General features: G+C 48.8%; 3 protein-coding genes and 1 pseudogene across 6 annotated transcripts; 2 read left to right on the top strand and 2 right to left on the bottom strand.

Annotated features, from left to right (window-relative positions):
- Positions 1 to 3,876: 3,876 nt before the first annotated feature.
- Positions 3,877 to 9,776, bottom strand: OSGEP (O-sialoglycoprotein endopeptidase). Its single transcript, XM_007537142.3, has 11 exons — positions 9,303 to 9,776; positions 8,053 to 8,172; positions 7,727 to 7,902; positions 6,155 to 6,250; positions 5,979 to 6,028; positions 5,759 to 5,837; positions 5,079 to 5,144; positions 4,767 to 4,857; positions 4,444 to 4,519; positions 4,117 to 4,215; positions 3,877 to 4,007 (listed from the first exon to the last, which is right to left on the bottom strand). The coding sequence occupies exons 1-11, from the start codon at positions 9,415 to 9,417 to the stop codon at positions 3,968 to 3,970; spliced, it is 1,008 nt and encodes a 335-aa protein (XP_007537204.1). The 5' UTR covers positions 9,418 to 9,776; the 3' UTR covers positions 3,877 to 3,967.
- A 470-nt stretch (positions 9,777 to 10,246) lies between these two features.
- APEX1 (apurinic/apyrimidinic endodeoxyribonuclease 1) lies at positions 10,247 to 12,385 on the top strand. The gene is made up of 4 exons (XM_007537131.3): positions 10,247 to 10,414; positions 10,625 to 10,812; positions 11,242 to 11,434; positions 11,556 to 12,385. The coding sequence occupies exons 1-4, from the start codon at positions 10,267 to 10,269 to the stop codon at positions 12,071 to 12,073; spliced, it is 1,047 nt and encodes a 348-aa protein (XP_007537193.2). The 5' UTR covers positions 10,247 to 10,266; the 3' UTR covers positions 12,074 to 12,385.
- PIP4P1 (phosphatidylinositol-4,5-bisphosphate 4-phosphatase 1) lies at positions 10,963 to 18,300 on the bottom strand. 4 transcript variants are annotated; one of them, XM_060175405.1, is made up of 8 exons: positions 17,622 to 18,300; positions 17,129 to 17,319; positions 16,093 to 16,199; positions 15,358 to 15,463; positions 15,129 to 15,181; positions 14,944 to 15,034; positions 13,200 to 13,313; positions 10,963 to 11,110 (listed from the first exon to the last, which is right to left on the bottom strand). In XM_060175405.1, exons 1-8 carry the CDS (start codon positions 17,761 to 17,763, stop codon positions 11,045 to 11,047), a joined length of 870 nt encoding a protein of 289 aa, XP_060031388.1. In that variant the 5' UTR covers positions 17,764 to 18,300; the 3' UTR covers positions 10,963 to 11,044. The 4 variants fall into 4 exon arrangements, with proteins under 4 accessions (XP_060031388.1, XP_016050202.1, XP_007537182.1 ...); XM_016194716.2 differs by having other exon boundaries at positions 10,972 to 11,110; positions 17,601 to 17,820; XM_007537120.2 differs by lacking the exon at positions 10,963 to 11,110 and having other exon boundaries at positions 12,474 to 13,313; positions 17,622 to 18,295.
- A 2,422-nt stretch (positions 18,301 to 20,722) lies between these two features.
- LOC132533656 (U6atac minor spliceosomal RNA) lies at positions 20,723 to 20,838 on the top strand (annotated as a pseudogene).
- Positions 20,839 to 21,508: the final 670 nt, after the last annotated feature.

Raw genomic sequence — 21,508 nt, 5'->3', positions numbered from 1 at the left:
TCCCCCCTTCTGCTGCCCTTGTTGTTGTAGCCTTGTTGTGGTTATTATTGTTATTGTTGATGTCACTGTTGGACAGGACAGAGAGAAATGGAGAGAGGAGGGGAAGACAGAGAGGGAGAGAAAGACAGACACCTGCAGACCTGCTTCACTGCCTGTGAATCGACTCCCCTGCAGATGGGGAGCCGGGGGCTGGAATCGGGATCCTTAAGCCACCCAAAAGTACTTTTTTTTTTTTTTTATGCTCCAAGTTCCAGAGAACAGCAAAGGGAGGCTAGGGAAGTAAACATCAGGAGAGAATGAGCACACACTGCATCTACAGAGTTGTCAGCGCTTTCCTTCCATCTCAGAGGTCTTCACATGTTCCTTTTCCCAGTCCCACTGCTTTCCTCCTATCCTCACAGGGCTGACTCTAATCCCCTCTTTAGCCCCCCCCCCCCCATACACACACAAATGGGCTTGATGTTCTGTAAGTTTTTGTAAGGGGCCAGGTAGTGGTGCACCATGTTTAAGTGCACACATCTCTGCACCTGGTTAAGCACTCACATTACAGTGCATAAGGACCTGGGTTCAAGCCCCTGATCCCCACTTGTAGGAGGAAAACTTCACAAGGGGTGAAGCAGAGCTGCAGGTGTCTCTTTTCCTATCTCCACTCCCCCTCAATTTCTCTGTCTCTATCCAATAAGTAAATAAGAACATTAAAAAAAAATTGGCAGAAGCTGCCATAAAGGGGAACCAGGTATCTACCTCCTCTCAATTACTTCCTCTCCTTGAAGCTGTATCTCTGAACAAGGCCTGTAAGGGAACCAAAAGGACACACAGGAAGAGGCCAGCGAGTAGAACAGTTGTCTCAGTAGGAACCTACCATTCACCATGCCCTCTTTCTGCTCATTCTGACCATGTGGCCAACACCATATCGTTTCTTCTCCAAAACAGAAGATTCCGGGTGCATCTGGGTGACAAGTCTAGCAGATGGAGACTTGTCTCGAGTGGCCTCCCCCAGGGCTCTGTTCTGGCTCCTACGCTATTTAATATTTACATCAATGACCTCCCAGAAACTTCTTCAAGGAAGTTCATCTACGCCGATGACATCTGTGCAACTCAGGCATCCAAGTTCGACATCCTCGAGGAAACACTCACGAAAGACATGTCTCTGATATCTGATTACTGTAAAAAATGGTGACTAATCCCTAGCACTGCAAAAATGGTATCATCTGTTTTCCATCTACACCATGCCTCGGCCTCACGTGAGCTTAATGTGCAACTTGGCGATATGAGAATCCGGCATGAAGCCCAGCCAGTCTATCTTGGCATTACTCTCGATTGCACTCTGTCATTTCACGAACATCTCATAAAAACTGCAGCAAAGGTGGGCGTGAGGAATAACATCATTGCAAGACTGGCCAGCTCCTCATGGGGCGCGAGTGCTTCCACACTACGATCATCATCTCTGGCATTATGCTATTCCACTGCAGAATACTGTGCCCCAGGATGGTTCCGTAGCCCCCATGTCCACTTGGTCGACTCCAAATTATATTCCTCCATGAGGATAATTTCTGGAACCATCCGTTCTACCCCGGTTCCATGGCTGCCAGTTCTTAGCAACATCGCCCCGCCAGATATTCGTCGGGATGCGGCATCATCTAAGTTCATTTTCCACGTCTATGCTCAACCGGACCTGCCAATATATGCGGATATCTTCGCCCACCCTATTCAACGCTTGACGTCTCGTCACCCAATCTGGTCCCCTACGCCTACACTGAACTTCTCTGTTCCAGTCTCTTGGAAACAGAGTTGGCAGTCGGCTGAGGTCAAGAACAAACACCTCATCACAGACCCCTGCAAGCGTCAACCCGGCTTTGACCTAGCACGTTATGATCGGGCCCTCCTCAATCGCTATCGAACAGGCCATGGCCGGTGCGCCGCTATGTTCCATCGCTGGGGAGCCAGAGACGACCCGAACTGCCCCTGCGGCTCCAGACAGACTATGACCCACATAGTCAACGACTGCCACCTCTCCAGATTCAAAGGAGGTCTCGAAACTTTACATCAGGCTCAACCTGATGCTGTTGACTGGCTACGGAAGAAGGGCAAACGCTAGAAGAAGAAGAATGTAGACAGGTGGCTCAAGAGTCTTCATAAGGTCTTAGAGCAGTACCCCCACGATGCCACACTCAGGTGAGTCTGGAAAAATCCCCAACTGCCAGAGCATAGATCCCAGGAGTAGGACTGGTGTGATGCCCAGATTGGGTGAGGTACAGGGTCCATTTTTACACTGTCTCCCATGAAACAAGCCCACCTATGATGCTCACCCAGCCTGCCCTGGGACCTATATACAATCTGATTTAAGGGTGCTGTTAAGGGATCTGACATTCCATTGCCTTCATGAGTGGAAATCAGTAGGCTATGCTGACCCCTAAACTACCAGTATGACTCAGAAAGAGGTACTAAGCTAGGGGGAAGTGTCCACAATTTAGGACTCAAGGACCTATTTAGCACCTTTGTTCTACAAACTTGGGAATTATCATTAGGATGACTGTAGAAGAACCCTCAGCTCCCTAAGTTGATTAACTCCCCAACTAAGCAATATTAACTAGGCTTACAATGCCTAGTGGTCTCTGACAAAATCCACCACATCCCATTAGCAAAGCTTACAAATACAGCGGCTAAGGTGTAGTTACATACTTGATGCCCCCTTTAGCACAATGGTTATACAAGGAGATTCTCAAGCAGTCTGAGAGGTGGTGCAGTGGATAAAGCACTGGATTCTCAAGCATGAGGTTCTGAGTTCAATACCCAGCTGCACATGTACCAGAGTGATGTCTGGTTCTTTCTCTCTCTCCTTCTATCTTTCTCATCAATAACTATTAAAAAAAAAAAAAAAAAGATTCTTAATTCTGAGGCTCCAAAATCCCAGGTTTAATCCCCCAGACCAACACAAACCAGAGGTGAACAGTGCTCTGGTTAAAAAAATAAAAATAGGTTTAGAATAAAGGATTTTTTAATCATTAGCTACTAGTTTGAGGAGCTGAAGATTAGATAGGTGGAGAGGAAAAAAAAAGTCAGCATAAAAAGATGTGAAAGTTCAGAACTTCTTGTGTTGAGTGAGTAATGTGAAAACCAAGTAAAAGGCATGATGAGATTAGTTCTGGGGGCTTATGGTGGGGATATGTACCTGGACCTCCATTTCAAATCTGCCAATGGAAGTATACTTAGAAGTACGTAGGAGGATTAAGTGTATGGAGAACTGACAGCTTTATTCTTGTGTTACCTGTCCCGTCCCGCGGGACCTTCAACATGGGTTAACCTAGGAGAGGGAGTGAGGACAAGGAAAGAAGGGAGAGGGAAGGGGACAAGACATGCGAGAGAAATGAGACAAGTCAAGATTCTGATTAAGTCTGTTTATTGGCACCAAAGGATGCTGTTTTTAAGGCCAGGGCAAGGGGGGAGTTAGCAGCTGGGGACTGTTGATTGAAGTGGTGTGTTGTCATGGTAATCAGCTGTTATCTGGAAGGTCCTAGGTGATTCATGGGGAAGTGGAATTGGGAGACAGGAACTTATCTTGTCTGTGAACAAAGACTCTAAGGTGTAAAGAAGCAGGAACTTAACTTTTAAGCAAGGCCGTCTGTGAACAAAGACTCTATGGTCATGCCAATAGCAACCTTGAGGGCACATGTGGCTCCCCACAGTTACCAGACCTGCATTAGAAGAAAATCGAAGGCAGTCAGTTGTTCCACCTCAGCTCCAGAGCAGCTCCCATGTCTAGCCATCTGCAGCTAGCCAGGCACTGCTCAAAGCCTGACCTCCCTCCTCCTTCACCCCATTAACAATTTATCCTTTGCCAACTCTGTACTGATCGTAACAAACTGATGACCAACAAACAAATCCAAAAATATTTTATTGTGGAGTTATTAACAAGGGGTTCAGATGATGGACAAGGATTGCCAGGACTCCTGTATCAGGACAGAGATTAGTCTCTCCAGGTCACTTCCACTTCATCCGTCCGATACCTGTAGAAAAATAAATTTAGGAAAAACTCAGTAAATGGTTATCCCTTAACATCTTTCCCTCCTTCCTGCTCACTTATTTAACCTCCCATGTAATTCTTGGAACACTCACCTCTGTGTGATCCCAGATTCACTGAGGGGAGTCCTATATCCTGCCTGAAACATCTCCCAGCCAGCCTGGGCTATCATGGCTCCATTGTCAATACAGAATCTACAAAGGGGAGGGAATATGAAACTGGCATCTAGGGAAGATGGAAAAGAAAAGAAAGAAAGGGGTGGGGGTAGATAGCATCATGGTTATGCAAAGAGACTCTCACGTCTGAGGCTCCAAAGTCCCAGGTTCAATCGCCTGCACCATCACAAGCCAGAGCTGAATAGTGCTCTAGTAAACAATAAATAAATGAATAGAAGAAATAAAAGAACAGAAAAGGGTCTTTACCGCTCATCTGTGGCAAATAGCTGGGCTCCACGTTCCTGGCACATTGTCTCCATCATTTCCTGCAGCCTCACGTTACCTGCGACAAGGGAGGGGACAAGGTTTATTTGATTTTAGCCATTTCTCCATGGTCCAGCTGTATCACACATGCACATTTAACTTAGGAAATGAAGTCAGCACAGGGGTTAGGAACTGGGAAGCAAAGGACAGGATCTGAAAATAGCAATTCCTCAAACCCTCACAGATATTTACAGTGTTAGGAGAACGACACATAGCCACAAAAAAAAAAAAAAAAAAAGCAGAAAGCAGAATTTAGTGATACATACACCCCACGCCGCCCACGATGAGGGCCTCTTGGGAGCCACAATGTGCCATGGCTCGCTCTGTGATCTCTACCAGCATTGCAAACACAGTTTCCTGTGAAGGACAGACAGGGAAAAACATCAGAGGGGAGCCCAGCTGAGTTCTACTCTACTACACACAAACTCCTCCAGCCCCAACTTTCTGTTCCACCTTTTTTTTTTTTGGAAACCAGAGTACTGCTCAGCTCTGGCTTATGGTGGTGCAAGGGATTGAACCTGAGACTTCAAAGCCTCATGCCTGAGTCTCTTTGCATAACCATTATGCTATCCCCCTACCTGTAGGGAAAAACACAGATCCTCAGGAGTGCACTCGCCTGTGGCCAGCATCCGCTGAGCTGCATCCTATTATTAATGGGGGTTGAGGGAAGCGGATGAAGCAACAGATACGATTGATGATGACAAGAACAAAAATCACCCAGAGGCTCATTCTGTTTCACAGCAATGCCAGGACATGTCCCCCACCACTTGGCCTTCAATGGCACTGCTCTATAAAACAGAGAACATTATAAACAGCTGCCCTGGCATCCCACCCCCACCTCCACCCTTACACCGTTGAATTTCTCTCTTTCCTTTCTTCCCCCCCCCCCCCATATAATTTATCATCTGATTCTCTACATTATTTTTCCTCTTCTTTTTGGGGGGTGGGAAGGATAGTTGTTTAATCTTCCTCTATTAAAATCCAAGTCCCCTATAGGCAAAAGCTGTCACTGTCTAGAGCAGTGCCTGAAACACAGATGATATTTAATAAACACTTGCTAAATAAAGTTACTCAGCATGCGACACCTATCCTGGGGAAATGGGAAACTGGAACCCTCTGACTGGCAATAATAGTGCTGTAACATAGCATCTTCTCAATAAGGTAGCTTTTAAAAAAGGTGCTCGGTACCTAATACTGCCAGTACTGCACTATATATAGGAAATGGTGAGTAGAACCTTCTTCCAACTGGTATACGCACCTCAATGAAAGACAGGATTCCTGAGAATGAGACATCCATCCCCTTTACAGTGTACGGCAGCTCAACCAGCTTCTTGCCTCTGTGTGAGGGTGAGGGAAGAGGCATTACGTGGGGGTCAGCTACCCTCCAAAGTCCCTCCAGGATGCCTTCAATATATACACTAGGGAACTCCCAAAGCTCCACCCACCAGCCAGCCTACTTCCACCTCAGGGCCCCTTACCGCTTTGCCATCTGTTCAATGTTGTAGCCTGGGCTTGGATCATTGGAAATCTAGCAGGAGGAAAAATTCAAATATCCAGAAAGCACTACAAACCTTAACCAATTACTTTCTCCCGCTGCCTCCGGGCTCCCCCAGCTCACCTACATCTTATCTGCTCTGCAGCCCCAGTGGCTTACCTTCAGCACCCGAGCAAAACGATCCAGACAATTACCCACAGCAATATCGATGGTTTCCCCGAAGATTCGGTAACGGTGTTCTGAATAAGCAATCACCTAAGGGTGATGAGGATGTCCATGAAACCCCAAGTCTGTAAAGAGGAGCATTTGGCTTTGGGGAAGCACGTCACAGAGGATCAATAGGCCACCAGTGCTTCCAATAAGAAGTGAAGGAAAAAAAAAAAAAAAAAACTTTCCCAAGACCTCAGTGGGGAAATTTTATAGTTTTTATTATCTGAGAAATTGATAATACAACCTAAAGGGCCCAGGAGAGTCTTGATCTACTATATAAAATAATCTAGGTCAAGGCACAAGCAAATTGTCACCTCAAACACATTTGTCTTGCTTGGCAAACAGATCTTACAAGCAGATCTGACACTGTGGACTGGGGGAACAGGCTTTCCTGGTGGGAGGCAGGATGCCAAGTACTAGATTATGCTACCAAAGGAATAAAGGGTGTGTGCAAGCAAGATATACAGATAAAAAACAAACTCAAAAACCCCATATTGGGTTACACTAGTGGTTCGATCATTCAACACAAACAATAAATGCATGTCTATACTTCATGTAACCAACATGTGGCAGAGAACATCTGTCAGCACTGACACATTCACGCCACACTTTCACGGTGCTCCCGAAGGACCAGAAATCCCTTTCCCTCCCAGTGCTGTTAGGGATTCCCTTCATGCTAATGTACAACTGGCTCCATCAACAGGCTGGATACTAAAGGGGAAGGGTAAAGCCCTTACTTTGGGGGCCAGGTGGTGGCACATCTGGTTGAGCGCACATGTCAGAATGTGCAAAGACCAAGGTTCAAACTCCCCCCCCATCCCTACCTGCAGGGGGAGAGCTTTGCAGGTGGTGAAGCAGGGCTGCAGATGTCTGTCTGTCTCTCTCCCTCTTTATCACCCCCTTCTCTCTCAATCTTTGACTGTATCTATCCAATAAATAAAGATAATTTTTTTTTAATATGTTGAACTCTACACTTAGGATTATTCATTAAAAAAAAAAAACTCTGTCTTTCAATGTCTGTTATAAAGTCTCAACCATCTAACATATGCCACATTTCTTTTTCTTTTTTTTTTGCCTCCAGGGTTATCGCTGGTGCCTGCACTACAAATCCACTGCTCCTGGAGACTTCTTCCCATTTTGTTGCCTTCGTTGTAGTCGTTATTGTAATTATAGCTGTTGTTGTTGGATAGGACAGAGAGAAATGGAGACAGGAAAGGAAGACAGAGAGGGAGAAAGATAGATACCTGCAGACCTGCTTCACTGCTTGTGAAGCGACGCCCCTGCAGGTGGGGAGCCTGAGGCTGGAACCAAGATCCTTAAGCCAACTCTTGCACTTTGCGCCATGTGCACTTAACCTGCTGCGCCACTGCCTGGCTCCTACCTTGTGAGCTTTCTACTATACACTTGAGGTTCAGAGGATCCCAGTTTTGTTCTTACAGGACCTGCTGTTCAGGCAGAACATGAAATGAACTACCATAGTGCCTTAAAATGTAAGACGGAGCAGAGGAGTAGCCTGAATACCTGTGTGTTTCCTCCACTGACATATAACACGGTTGGACTGGTGGCTCCAGTGATGAGGCGGCCCATCTCAATGTGGCCTATACAGTGGTTCACCCCCAGCAACGGCTTATTCCACAGCTGGGCTATCGTGCGGGCCACTACAGCCACAGTAGCCAGCGGGGCACCCATGCCAGGGCCTAGGCAGAAAGAATGGGAATTAGAATCCCCCAGAGATCAGGGGAACCGGAGCTGTGCCAGCAGATGTGGTTGGAATGCAAGTGGTGGGGTAGTGATGGCAGAAAAGGGGTGGTGCAGGCTATCCCGATCTCGCCAGGCTCTAGCCATACCTTTGGTGTAGGCAATGCAGTCAATGTCCTGGGAGGCTAACCCAGCCTCTGTTAGTGCCTCCTGCAGCAGGTCCAGGATAACTGCTTGGTGGTGCCTGGCAGTATCACCTGGAAGGAATCCTAAGACATGGGCAGAGCAGAGGTCAGTTTGCCTACAGGACAGATAAACAGAAGACCACAGTGGAAGAAAAGTCACTTTCACTCTCTTCAAGCAGCCTGTCTTCCAGCTTTTCAAATCTACTCTCCCCAGACTACTCAACTACACAGCTCTCAGAAATGGCATTCTTCACCCTTCAACCGCCACCTAGCCTCTGGGACTCCATTCATGCCATGGCTACCTCATACTCTTTGGTGATCTTTGTAAACCAACAGAACCCTGTGCATGATGGTCAAATCACCATATTAAACACACTGTAGTCAACATTTAACAACTACAGTGCTATGATTATTTGTAGTTTAACCACGAGTATCTCAAAACACTGCCTATTTGACTTATCTTTGTATTTCTGGTATCTAAATGCCTAGGAAAGTCAATGTTAAAATACAAATACACTGGTGTATTGCACCAAAGTAAAAGACTCTGGGGTAGTTCAGGTCCTGGAACAGGATGGCAGAGGTTGTATTGTTGTGTGGAAAACTGAGAAATGTTACCCATGTACAAACTATCGTATTTACTGTCGACTCTAAAACATTAAGCCAATAAAGAAATTAGAAAACATAGAGATTAAAAAAATATAATGGAGTTGGGCATTAGCACAGTGGATTAAGTGCAGGTGGCGCAAAGCGCAAGGACCACTGTAAGGATCCTGGTTCAAGCCCCCGGCTCCCCACCTGCTATGGAGTCGCTTCACAGCTGGATACTCTTTAAGCGGTACTCAATGAAAGCTGAGCAAACGCCAAGGACCCAGGCTCACGGGGCTGTGTGACTCCTTCACCCACCACGTTAGCGTCACAGTCTCAGAGATGAGCATCAAAACCCCTGGGGAGGGGCCCCACCTGGCTAAGCGCACATTAGATTTAGTCCCGGTCCCCTCTAGAGCGAGTGCCCAAGGACGCAGGTTCGAGCCCCAGGTCCCCACCTGCATGGGGGACGCTTCCCGGGCGGTGCAGCAGAGGAGCAGGTGTCTCTCCCTCTCCACCTCGCCCTCCCCTCTCAGTGCCTCTATCCAATGAGGAAGTAAAATAAAAACAAAACACCCCCGGGGACCAGGCGCTCGACCACCGGAGACGCCGAGAGCCCACGCATGTACCTGTGCCCGGGGGCGTGACGTAGGTGCGCCGCGGGTTGGCCAGCACCGCGCCGTCCCGCACCACTCCCACGCCGATCTTGTTGGCGCTGCCCTCGAACCCCAGCACGGTCGGCATGGCGGAGCGTGGGAGGCAACGCCGACAGGGCTTCTAACTCGCCGGAGCTGCGGGCGCTCCCGCCCACCCCCGAGCGCGGCGGGCGAGAGGCGACACACCGATGCTGGAGGTTCCCGCGGCGCCGGGCCCGCCTGTCGTCACGGAGACCCGTCAAGACCCTGCAGCACCTGTTCTCCGAACTGCCAGGCCCGGGGCTACGGCTACCCTTGAGGTGCCCTTCAGCTCGGCCACCTCCTCCCCCCACCCCTTACACAGGGTTGGGATTTTCGCTGGGGGGCAGGCGGGGTGGGGTGGGGTCTAGAAAGCACGTTGCATCGGGCACGCACACAAGCAGCCCGAGAATGGAGGACCCGGGCCCTCACTGCCCGCGCCGTAGAGGGAGGGGAGGCCGACCGACCTGCTCCGTCACGAGGTGCCATCCGACCAATAGGCGCTGTCGCTCTCGTCACGTGACGGCGAGTTCCCCTCACGTGACCACGCTTAACCTCCACGTGGGAGCCCGCGTGCTCATTCTTTGTATTCGGGGAAGGAGGAGCCACGCTGCGCACTGAGCAGGTCGGATCCCGGGTTGCAATTCTTTTGCACTGGTGGTGGGTGCGTTGCCCAGAACTTGTGATCAGCGATCCTAAAGCGGGATCCTTAACTAAAACCCTGTTGGGAGAGCAGATCTCGCGAGGAGGCTACGACACACTGGATGATCTCGTTTTGTGGGTGAGGGGTTGGTGGGCCGGCCAGTGATGCGCGGAAGCGGGGCGAGCAAAGAATTCAGATAACATCTGGGCAGATAACATCTGGGCAGGTGTGTCCTGAGGTGGGGGCGCCGAGGGAGGAGACCTTCCTAGCTCTCCTATGTTTTCACTATTTTTGCCTTTAGGCAACTCGTTAAAACTGCTACGGTGGGCTACGTGGACTAGGTGCGGAAGGGCGGCCCTTACAGTGATGCCGAAACGTGGGAAAAAGGGAGCGGCGGCAGAAGATGGGGAAGAGCCGAAGACTGGTAAGGGGATAAAATGAGATTTTCTCACAGAGGGGGCGGTGGGGGTGCTAAGAATATTCTCTGAATGGTTAATACGGACCAACTCAACAACACATTTCTGCAAAATCTGTGGGTTAAGTCGTGGCAACTGCAGACTCTCAGGGGTGTAATAGTGAACGCCGGACCAAAGTTGGAAACCGTTAACTTTTATCCTTATTATTCACTTTATAGAGCCAGAGGCCAAGAAGAGTAAGGGGGCAGCAAAGAAAAATGAAAAAGAGGCGGCAGGAGAGGGGCCAGTCCTCTATGAGGACCCCCCAGATCAGAAAACCTCACCTAGTGGCAAATCGGCCACGGTCAAGATCTGCTCCTGGAATGTAGATGGGCTTCGAGCCTGGATTAAGAAGAAAGGTTTAGATGTGAGTTAATTTCAAGGAGACTTTTCTTTAGTATTGACTGATCTGAGAGCTTAGTTACCGTAACCCCAAGGTAGTCTTTTTCCCCTGTGTATAATTTTCTAGAGAGAGGGGCTTTACGGGGGGGCTTCAGGTCTTACCATTTGTCTTTCTTAAATGTCTATTCCTTTGCCATTGTTTTACTGTCTCTTCCTCCACCGTGTTCAAATCTCTCTCTACTGGACTTTCTCCCATTTTATGTCCAGCATATCCTCCATTTAAATAGCTTACTGCTTGAAACTCTTAACTGGCTGCCTCCTATCTATAGAAAGGGAAAAAAAAAAAAAACTCATCAGTGTTGTAAGACAGTCTCGCCAAGATTTCTTTTTTTAATACTTAACATAGATTCTTAAATGTCTCATGATCATACTTTTTCTTTTCATTCATTCATAGTGGGTAAAGGAAGAAGCCCCAGATATTTTGTGTCTCCAAGAGACTAAGTGCTCAGAAAGCAAACTGCCAGCTGAACTTCAAGAGCTGTCTGGACTGTCTCATCAGTACTGGTCAGCTCCTTCAGACAAGGAAGGGTACAGTGGTGTGGGCCTACTCTCACGCCATTGCCCTCTCAAAGTCTCTTATGGCATTGGTGAGACCCTGTTGATTCCTAATATCTGTTTTCCAAAATAAATACCAATACTCCATCCCCTTTTGTCATATTCCCAAGTACTATGTTATGCTGATTTTTTTTTTTCTCATTGTTTCTGTAGGCCAGGAAGAACATGATCAGGAAGGTCGCGTGATTGTGGCTGAATATGATGCGTTTATACTGGTAACAGCCTACGTGCCTAATGCTGGCCGTGGCCTGGTGCGCCTGGATTACCGGCAACGCTGGGATGAAGCCTTCCGCAAGTTCCTGAAAGGGTTGGCTTCCAACAAGCCCCTGGTGCTGTGTGGGGATCTCAATGTGGCTCACGAAGAGATTGACCTTCGCAACCCCAAGGGAAATAAAAAGAATGCTGGCTTCACGCCACAAGAGCGCCAGGGCTTTGGAGAATTGCTCCAGGCTGTCCCACTGACTGACAGCTTTCGTCACCTCTATCCCAATACTGCCTATGCCTACACCTTTTGGACCTATATGATGAATGCCCGATCCAAAAATGTTGGTTGGCGCCTTGATTACTTTTTGTTGTCTCAGTCACTGTTGCCCGCATTGTGTGACAGCAAAATCCGTTCCAAGGCCCTGGGCAGTGACCACTGCCCCATTACCCTCTATCTAGCACTGTGAGACCTCTTCCAAATCACTGAGCTTGGGAAAGCGGTCACCCAAATTAGCTTTCCAGATTCTATCCCTCCACCCACCCACCCCTTTTAAACCAGTTTAGTAGAAATCCGCACTGTATTTCCTCTGTTAAAAAACAAAAACATCCCCCAATAAAGAAACAACATGAATCCTTTAGGCTTAGTGACGCTTAATTTCTTTATACCCAAGGGTTTTGATGGGGGATAGGAGGCTTTTTTCCCCCTTCGTAATAATAAGCAAAAGCTACTGATGACTTCCATTGACTTGTCCATGTGAAAATAAAGAGCCATAGCTTTAGCCTTGCTGTCTTTGAATTCTTTTGTGGAACTACAAATTCCCCTCACCTTTGCATACATAGAGATTAACAACTGAAAGAAAAAAAGGGTAGAGTCATGACCTGATTTATTTACAAGCACAGGATGAGTCCCTAACCTCCCCCAAGACACAGCAGCCCTGGTATCCAGTCCAGTTAAATGCTGTAACTGTAAAGGTTGGAAGGAGGAATTAAGGGAAGTATAGGACTTGGGGAACATGCCCCTCACATTAAATAGTTATATACATGTCAGTCCTGTGGTTCTGTACAGAGCAGCAGCTGACCCCATCCCCACAGGACACAGAATGGGGGAGAGGAAACTGAGGGTGCTGAGGCCAGCGCCATCCGCCAGCCCCGGTGAAGTGCAATAGCAGCAGCAAGGTCCTGTGGTGCACAAGAGGGAGAGAAACCCCCAGGGCTACCCACCCCCACCCTGCCCTGGAATGTGTAAGGGACAGGAATGGCTCAGGGAGCATATGGGAAGGACACAGCTAGAACCGTCTTGGGACCAGGTGTGGGGGCAACATTTTGCCTACTTCACCCTAAAACAGCAACCCTTGGAAGAAAGCAGATGGCCAGCAATGGTCTTATCTACCCCTCCAAAGCCTAGGTGAGGACCTGGTTCCTTCCTACCTCTCCCCTGGGAAAAGGAAGGCAGCTGCTTGGTTCCTGTTACAAGCCCAGGGAGCCTTTTACCATGGCTCCCTCTGTAGTGTCACTGTCCCCACCAGGGAGAGGCCAGGCACAGTCTGTGGGTCATCGTGGGACTCAGGAGAAGTTCTGAACAGGGTGGCTGACCTTCATACAGGCCCAATAGAGGGCCCGGCCCAAACACAGCACAGCCAACAGGATGACAAATGCCCAGGCTGCGTAGATACCTCCGTATTGCCGTGCGTGGTTCCATGTGCCAAACTGAAGAAGACAAACATGGGGTTACTGTTAATTGCCTACTTTCTAGGGTTTAAAGTAACAGTTACTCACAGAACTCAAAAGTCAGCCCCCTACTCTTTGCCCTAATCCAGCTTTCTAGCCTTACTCTCAACTCTGACACCATCTTCCCAGACAATATTTTTAGTCCACTCCCATGTTAGCTGTCAAGCTCAGGCAAAAGTTACTGAAGTCGTGGAGCCCCTAGGAACATATCTAAAATAGGCTTTAAAAAAAAAAAAATTTTCGGACAGAGAAACTGATAGTAGAGAGGGAAAGAGACAGAGACACCTGAATCCCTGCCTCACCACTCTTGAAGCTTCCCCTGCAGGTAGAGGCCAGGGGGGTTGAACTCAGGTCCTTGCACACAGGTGTGCCATGTATGGTCCTTAAAATAGGCTTTCTAGCTTCTCTCTACCCTGAGATCCCTATCCTCACTTGCTCTATCCCTACTTTTCAGTTCCTGTTTATTAAACATTTTGTCCTCCTTTCTATCTTACTACCTTCCAGCCACCAAGTTACAGATGCTACTATAATTCCATCCTGACTTTCCTGGGCGGACAGCTGACTTCCCTGGGCAATGTGCCTTGGGACCTCACCTCTCCAGAGCCCTACCCCACTAGGGAAATAAAGAAACAGGCTGGGGGCAGAGGTATGGATCTACCTGCCAATGTCCATGTCCAGCAGAGAAGCAATTACAGAAGCCAGAACTCCCACCTTCTGCACCCCCATAAAGAATTTTGGTCCAGTGGTCCAGGAGGTGGCGCAGTAGATAAAGCATCGGACTCTCAAGCATAAGGTCCTGAGTTCGATCCCCAGCACCACATGTACCAGAGTGATGTCTGGTTTTTTCTTTCCTCCTATCTTTCTCATGAATAAATAAAATATTAAAAAAAAAAAAAAAAGAATTTTGGTCCATACTCCCAAATGGGGAGAAGTGTTAAGGGAAGATAACCCCAATTCCATCAGGACCAAGAGAGAAGAGGAAAAAAGGAAGGACATTCAGAAGCAGCAATAGGTATAGGTGTGACTTAGGAAGAGAGGGCAGGACCATAGAGAAAAAATGAGCAAGTATGAATAAATATGTTATAGAAATAACAGTCAACCCTTATCTGTGACCTTGGAAGAACTATTGCAGTTTCCAGTGGAGGAATAGGAACACAGAACTTTGGTGATGGGAACAGTCTGGAATTATACCCCTGTTATTTTGTAATTCTGTGAATCAATATTAAATCACTAATATAAAAAAGAAAAATTTCAGTCAGCCCCTGTTCCCTAAGCTTGTGTAGTCACCTTCAAGGAATATTAAAGCCCCAGCTGTTTTACACCTAGATAAGAACACATTCATGACCCCAGACATCAGTCAGTCTGACCAGGCAGCTCCCTACTAAACACTTCACTATCACAGCTTCTGCACAAAGATGACTTTTTACTCCTACAGTAGTTTAACAATGAAGATCATTTATTGTTCTTTGATTTCAGTTCATCTACACGTTAGGACAAGACAAGCAGGCCCCCCTCAGTTTCTTTCACATTGTTTTTAAGGTAGTCATTTCCCAAATCTAAGTTCATGAAAATGAGGCTAAAAATGAAAGGCTGGATCACGGTTACTCACAGCAAGGCCAGTGGCAGTGATTGCCAAGAGGAAGCCAAGCAAGAAGCAGCAGATGCATCTCTTTCGTGGATATCTGCGCCCAATGGATGACCTGTAGAGTGACATGTAAAATGAATGCTGTCAGCAGCCCTGTAGTTTTACTCTACAGGTCGCCCAAGCAACCATGCCATTCTCTAGTCACTCACACTTTTCTGCAGTGAGGGCAGCGAGCCAGTGTTCGGTCTGTGAACTCTGTCCACTGTGGAGAAAGGAAAAAAGGGAGAAGCAGGATCATCTACAGTAGAGCCCAGAGGCAGCAGGAGGGTAGGAAATAGATTCTCAGAGCAGACTTGTCTTAGGGTCTGTGAGCAGAACTCGGAACATACACTGTAGTCCTCCACCAGTCCCTGTCAGCTTCCTTATTGCCCTCCTTACCAGGAAAGTATTTTTGCAATGTCCACAGATGACCCTGACACCCACAGGTTGTGGTTCTGGACTTAGAGGTCCTGGATGAACAGGCCCCAGGTTGATGATTCTTTTGCTATACGGGAGAAGAAAGATTATGTTTTTAAAGGGTTTGGAATCTTAAGGATCCTCCAACTACCCCCTTTTCACATCCCTGCTCCACGCTTCTCTAAGTTCCGCTGTCTGTACATTAAAGATACTTACCCCCACACCCACCCCAGCCCCCAACACCATGCCCAGGAATCCTGCAAGAAGAGCACCGCTTACACTACAGCTCCTGGGTTCCCTGTCCACTTTGGGATAATTCACTCATTTCCCAGACTCTCCATTCTCTTAAAAGACTCCATTTTACCCCAATCTTCTTACTAACAGATCAAAAATGCTTACCACATACTAGAGGTACAAGTCACTAATTTTTTTTTTCCTTCTTCTTCTTCCTTGCTTTCTTTTCATATTTATTTATTTATTTTAACCAGAGCACTGCTCAGCTCTGGCTTATGGTGGTGCTGGGAATTGAACCTGGGACTTTGGAATCTCAAGCATGAGTCTTTTTGCATAACCATTATGCTATCTACCCCTGCCCCCTTGCTTGCTTCTTAAAATAAACAGTGGGCTCTCTCATCTCTACATTCTCTTTAAGAATTCACTCTTTTCTGAGTTTCCAATTTTCCCCACTGGTGCCATTGCTCATCTTATACCTCTTACCAATAGGGACGAGGGCAGGCAATCCGCTGGGAGGTCACTTTGCAGATAAGGAGACAGTTACAAGGACATCGAACATATTTTTTCCCAGGGGGTGCATTCTTGATTGGCTAGAGAATAATGGAGAAATCTGTAAACAAGCCCAATCCCTCCCATTTCCTCGAAAAACACCTTCTGAAGAGACACCAGAGACATAAGGTTTAGCCAATGAAATTTAGCACGTCATTTGCAAATGAAAATCAGGGACATAAAAATCTGGGATGGGCAGGAAGGTGGAGAAAATTTTTTTTAAAAAATTGAAGGACAGGGGTAGATAGCATCATGGTTATGCAGAGACTCTCATGCCTGAGGCTCCGAAGTCGCAGGTTCAATCCCCCAGGTTCAATCCCCCGCACCACCATAAGCCAGAGCTGTAGCCAGGCTTTCCTGGATTGAAGACCCCACCAATGTGTCCTGGAGCTCAGCTTCCCCAGAGACCCACCCTACTAGGGAAAGAGAGAGGCAGACTGGGAGTATGGACCGACCAGTCAACGCCCATGTTCAGCGGGGAAGCAATTACAGAAGCCAGACCTTCTACCTTCTGCAACCCTCAACGACCCTGGGTCCATGCTCCCAGAGGGCTAGAGAATGGGAAAGCTATCATGGGAGGGGGTGGGTTATGGGGATTGGGTGGTGGGAATTGTGTGGAGTTGTACCCCTCCTACCCTATGGTTTTGTTAATTAATCCTTTCTTAAATTAAAAAAATTAAAAAATAATAATAATAAAAAAATAAGCCAGAGCTGTGCAGTACTCTGGTGTTTCTCTGTGTCGTTCTCTCTCTGCATCTCTCTCAAAAATAAAATAAATATTTTTTTTAAAATGATGAGTTTAAGTTCTACTGAGTGGCTTCTGGGAAAATGGCTGTGCGATTCCTGGAACTGAAACCCGGGTCTCAGGAAGCTCATGCAGCCAGCCAGGCCCGAGAGGCCGGGGAGGGTCTCGAAGGGCCCGGAAAGAGGATCAGCGAACAGGGCCGGTCCACAGGTCTGTGTAACTCACCGTGGCTTCGTTGCAGACACCGCATTTGACTACGTGCTGATGCATCTTGCCTTCCACGTTGATGAGCGACTGGCAGACTCGGCAGGTGATCATGGGGGCGCTGCCACTGTCCGGGCTGGTCAGGGGTGAGTAGGGGGGTGGATCCTCCCCAGGCAAGACAGCTGGGTGCCCCTCGGGAAACGGGGGAAACGCTGAAGAGGAAGGAAGAGGAAGGGGAAAAAAAAAGCCAAGCTGACATGACTTGCAGACACCCCCATGGATGCTCTTCGGGGTCGTGGAAGACTTCCAGCGGCCCGGCCATGCCGAGCAAGCTCGGGCGGGCTTCTGCCAGCCGCTGTCTCCGCTGGTTTTCCCGGGGGCTTCCCGCACCCCAGCGCCGGCGCAGGTGCCGCAGACCCGCACCTGCCACCCGGCCCCGCCCCGCCCCGCCCCGCCGCGCCGCGTCGCGTCCCCCGGGCCCGCCCCGGCTTACCCTGGGGCGGGGCATGTTTACCGGCTCCGTACGGAGGTGCCGAAGGGGTCAGGCCTCCCCCGGGCCCGGCCCCGCTGCCGCCCGGCCCCACCAGTCCGTTACCGCCGGCGCCACCATCTACGGGCTCGGAGAGCAGCGGGGATCGCTCTCCATCTGCCGCCATGGCCGCCGCCTCCCGCTCTGGCCGAGGACCCGGCTCCCGTCGCCGCAGCCGCCGCCGCTACCGGGTCCCCAGGACGCCTGCGCGGCCAGCTCCCCCGCAGCCAGTGGCCGGCCCCGCCCGGGCCGTCCCGCAGCACGTGACAGGCTATCCCCGCCCGGGCCGCGCCATTCCTCGCCGAGAGAAACCAATTCCCGGTTCTGCAAGCGCAGCCCTGTATTTTCTGAGGGGGAGTGGAGGGGAGGGAATGACGCGCTAACGTCAACTGTCACGTGACCTTGCGGAAGTCGCCGGGCCTGCAAACACTGCACGTGACGAGAGGTGCCGCAAGCCATTGGCGGCGAGACCCATCGCGCTACCTCCAGGCCAGGGGGCGGGGCCCGGCGGCCTCCGCACTCGGGTCACGTGTGTCTGGAGACCGCGCGTCCTCTGTTGCGCGCTCCGAGCCGCCACCAAGGCTCCTCATTGGCTCAAAGATACCACTAGCAGCATTGTTCTCCGGGCTCCGCCGTAATAATCGGCTTCTCATTGGCTAGACGCTTTCCTTCCCGCCTTCTGTGATCCTCAGGGCGCTCGGGTATTGGCTGGAACTGAGCCCCGAAAGGGAGGCGTGTCCAGGGGCGGGCAGTGAGTGGGGCATCTTGGGCTGTTCTGTGCCGAGCAGGTACAGATGGGCAACTCCCTCTAAGGGGTGCCCCAGAAAGTGAAAGTGTGGGGCGGAGGGTAGACAGCATAATGGTTATGCGAACAGACTCTCATACCTGAGGCTCCAAAGTCCCAGGTTCACCACCATAAGCCAGAGCTGAACAGTGCTCTGGTTAAAAACTTAAAAAAAAAAAAAAAGTAAGTCAAAGTGTGGCACAGAGGTCTGTTTATGCAACAGACTTCAAGCCACAGCTAAGCGATACTCGTAAGGAAAAAAAAAAAATTAAGGTCTATCAGGAAAAAAATGGATTAGAGCACTGCAATTATTCTCCGAGTCTGTCGCTGAAATGACTTAACGCAGAACACAAAACTGGCTTCTCCAGGGAAATGCCCTACAGACCCTACTTTCCCCATCCCGGCTTAAACCATGAGGTTTCTCTCTCTCTCTCTCTCTTTTTTAAACCAGAAATGTTGACATGTTTTCACATTTCACAATACAAATGAACATCGCTTTGTTGTTGTTGTTGTTGTTCTTTGTACTTCCTTCCAAATCTGGCATTGGAAGAAGAAACAACTCGTCCTATGCTGTTAGGGAAAAGAAAAAAAAAAAAAAGTAAAAGCCACAGCACCATTATCTCATAGTGAAGTAAAACAAATAATAGAAAAAGTGATAGTTGGAACCTCCTGCTTGGGAGTCCAACACTTTATCCACTGTGTCACATCCTGGGCGATGTGGCATTCCTCTTCTCACAGGTCTGGTCCTGTCATTCCTACCCTAGTGAGCACAGTCATATCCTGGGCGTTGGAGGCCCAAACATCAGACTTGTGGCCTCCCGTAGGAGGTATCATCCCAGGAGCAGGTCTCACTGGCATCATTCCAGAAGAAGGATTTATCGTGGAGGGTCCCCTCATAAAAGGTGCAGGCATCATAGCAGGGGGAGAAGGACCCGGAAAACTTGGTGAAGGTGAGATCATTACCCTTGGAATGCCATTTTTCCTTGTTGAAGTGCATTGGTCTGCTCTATCATTTTTTTTTTTCCTTTTGGTGGAACCGTGCCCTTATGCTTGTGTGCTTTCATCACGCAGAGACACCTCTTTCATTCACATAAAGAATTAGATGGGGGGAGTCGGGACGATAGCGCAGCGGGTTAAGTGTACCTGGCACAAAGCACAAGGACCAGCCTAAGGATCCCGGTTCGAGCCCCCGGCTCTCCACCTCCAGGGGAGTCATTTCACAGGCAGTGAAGCAGGTCTGCAGGTGTCTGTCTTTCTCTCCCCCTCTCTGTCTTCCCCTCCTCTCTCCATTTCTCTCTGTCCTATCCAACAACGATGACATCAATAACTACAACAATAAAATAACAAGGGCAAAAAAAGGGACTAAATAAATATTTTTAAAAAATAATACTTCCGAAGGATTAGAATTGGTGCAGAGTTGAGGAGACTGTTATTCTTGGGTTAAATGTGAATGCTGAGGTAGGAGCAAACCACCTCAAAAAGATCCTGATCTAGAATAAAAGGGGGGTGTGCAGGCGATGGTGCACTTGGTACAGGAGACATGTTGCAATACTCAGGGACCCACGTTCAAGCTCCCGCCCCTCACCTGCAAGGGGGAGCTGCGGGAATGAGGAAACAGTATTGTAGGTGTCTCCATTTCTCTCTCCAGCTTAGTCTCCCCCACCCCCACTCTCAATATCTCTCTAAATCTATACAGTAAAAACATACATGCATATTTTTTTTTCTCCTCCAGGGTTATTGCTGGGCTCGGTGCCTGCACCATGAATCCACCGCTCCTGGAGGCCATTTTTTTCCCCCTTTTGTTGCCCTTGTTGTAGCTTCGTTGTGGTTATTATTATTGCCCTTGACACAATTCGTTGTTGGATAGGACAGAGAGAAATGGAGAGAGGAGGGGAAGACAGAGAAGGGGAGAGAAAGATAGACACCTGCAGACCTGCTTCACCGCCTGTGAAGCGACTCCCCCGCAGGTGGGGAGCCGGGGGCTCGAACCGGGATCCTTATGCCGGTCCCTGCGCTTTGCGCCACATGCGCTTAACCCACTGCGCCACCGCCCGACCCCCGACATGCATATTTTTAAAGACAGGAATAAATACCTTCGTGGTTATGCAAACAGACTGTCATGCCTGAAGCTCTGAAGTCCCAGATTCAATCCTTCACACCACCACCCAGTCCCTTGTAACTTAAAAGTACCAAGAATCTCTCGGTTCAAAATAGAGATGGCTTTGTAGTTCTACATGGATTCAGGTCAGTCCGCTGCTCTTTCTGCTGTTTCTGCACACAGACATTCAAATGTTCACTCTGTGTGTTGTATGAAAGGCGAGAAGGTTAGCACTCCCCTTGACAAATGTTCACTCTGGAATAGAGTTACAGCCACTGTTTGCTTTCTGGCGACATTTGCGTTGCGGAGCCTGTTCTTTTGTGACTCATCAAAGTCATACGTGATGTTCTAGAGGCTAACTCCAATTTATTTTGTCCTTTCTTTCCCTTCCTTCCTTCCCTCCTTTCTTCTTCCACAGAGTCAGGGCCTTGTGCATATGCAATTCCATTGGTCCACACTGCTTTTCCATTCAAATGAAGAAGAAAGAGCTAGTAGAGAGAAAGTGGGAGGCACCTACTTCCAGAGCGCCCTGCATGGCACAGCACCTCCTGTGCAGTACCCGGGGCTCAGACCTGGGCTGTGCCCAGCAAGGCCAGGCACATGTCTCTTTTTTCTCTCTACCTCCTCCACGCTCAATTTCTATCTCTATCTAATAATAAATAAATAAATCTATTTTCCATCACACCTCTCCTCCAGTGCCTCACTTACCTGTCAGAACATGCTTCCTACTGCTTAACAATTACTCCTGCTACTACAAACCTCTGTAGTTAATGTATTGTGAAAAATCCATCAAGAATTCAAACTAGGGCTTGGCTGGTGGTGCACCTGGTTAAGCACACGCATTACAATGTGCAAGGACCCAGGTTCAAATCCCCCAGCCCCCACATGCAGGGGGAGAGCTTTGTGAGTGGTGAAGGACTGCAGGTGTCTCGGATTCTCTCCCTCTCTATCATCCCCTTCCCTCTCAATTTCTGGCATGTCTTTATCCAA

This window comes from Erinaceus europaeus, chromosome 16 (genome assembly GCF_950295315.1).
Source record: "Erinaceus europaeus chromosome 16, mEriEur2.1, whole genome shotgun sequence".
NCBI classification, from domain to species: Eukaryota; Metazoa; Chordata; class Mammalia; order Eulipotyphla; family Erinaceidae; genus Erinaceus; species Erinaceus europaeus.
Note: the sequence above shows the minus strand (reverse complement) of the source record. Positions and strands in the feature narration are given on the sequence as shown.

Bases quoted from the DNA above. Each gene is read 5' to 3' on its own strand.
- OSGEP (XM_007537142.3), bottom strand. From the start codon at position 9,417: ATGCCGACCGTGCTGGGGTTCGAGGGCAGCGCCAACAAGATCGGCGTG. The intron at 4,520-4,766 runs GTATGTATCACT...CCCTTGTCGCAG, and splicing joins CATCGTGGGCGGCGTGGGGT to GTAACGTGAGGCTGCAGGAA. The intron at 4,216-4,443 runs GTAAAGACCCTT...TCCCCTTTGTAG, and splicing joins CTATTTGCCACAGATGAGCG to ATTCTGTATTGACAATGGAG.
- APEX1 (XM_007537131.3), top strand. From the start codon at position 10,267: ATGTTTTCACTATTTTTGCCTTTAGGCAACTCGTTAAAACTGCTACGG. The intron at 10,813-11,241 runs GTGAGTTAATTT...ATTCATTCATAG, and splicing joins TTAAGAAGAAAGGTTTAGAT to TGGGTAAAGGAAGAAGCCCC. The intron at 11,435-11,555 runs GTGAGACCCTGT...TTGTTTCTGTAG, and splicing joins CAAAGTCTCTTATGGCATTG to GCCAGGAAGAACATGATCAG.
- PIP4P1 (XM_016194716.2), bottom strand. From the start codon at position 17,763: ATGGCGGCAGATGGAGAGCGATCCCCGCTGCTCTCCGAGCCCGTAGAT. The intron at 15,035-15,128 runs GTGAGTGACTAG...GTCACTCTACAG, and splicing joins TGCCCTCACTGCAGAAAAGT to GTCATCCATTGGGCGCAGAT. The intron at 13,314-14,943 runs GTGAGTAACCGT...TGTCTTCTTCAG, and splicing joins TCACTGCCACTGGCCTTGCT to TTTGGCACATGGAACCACGC.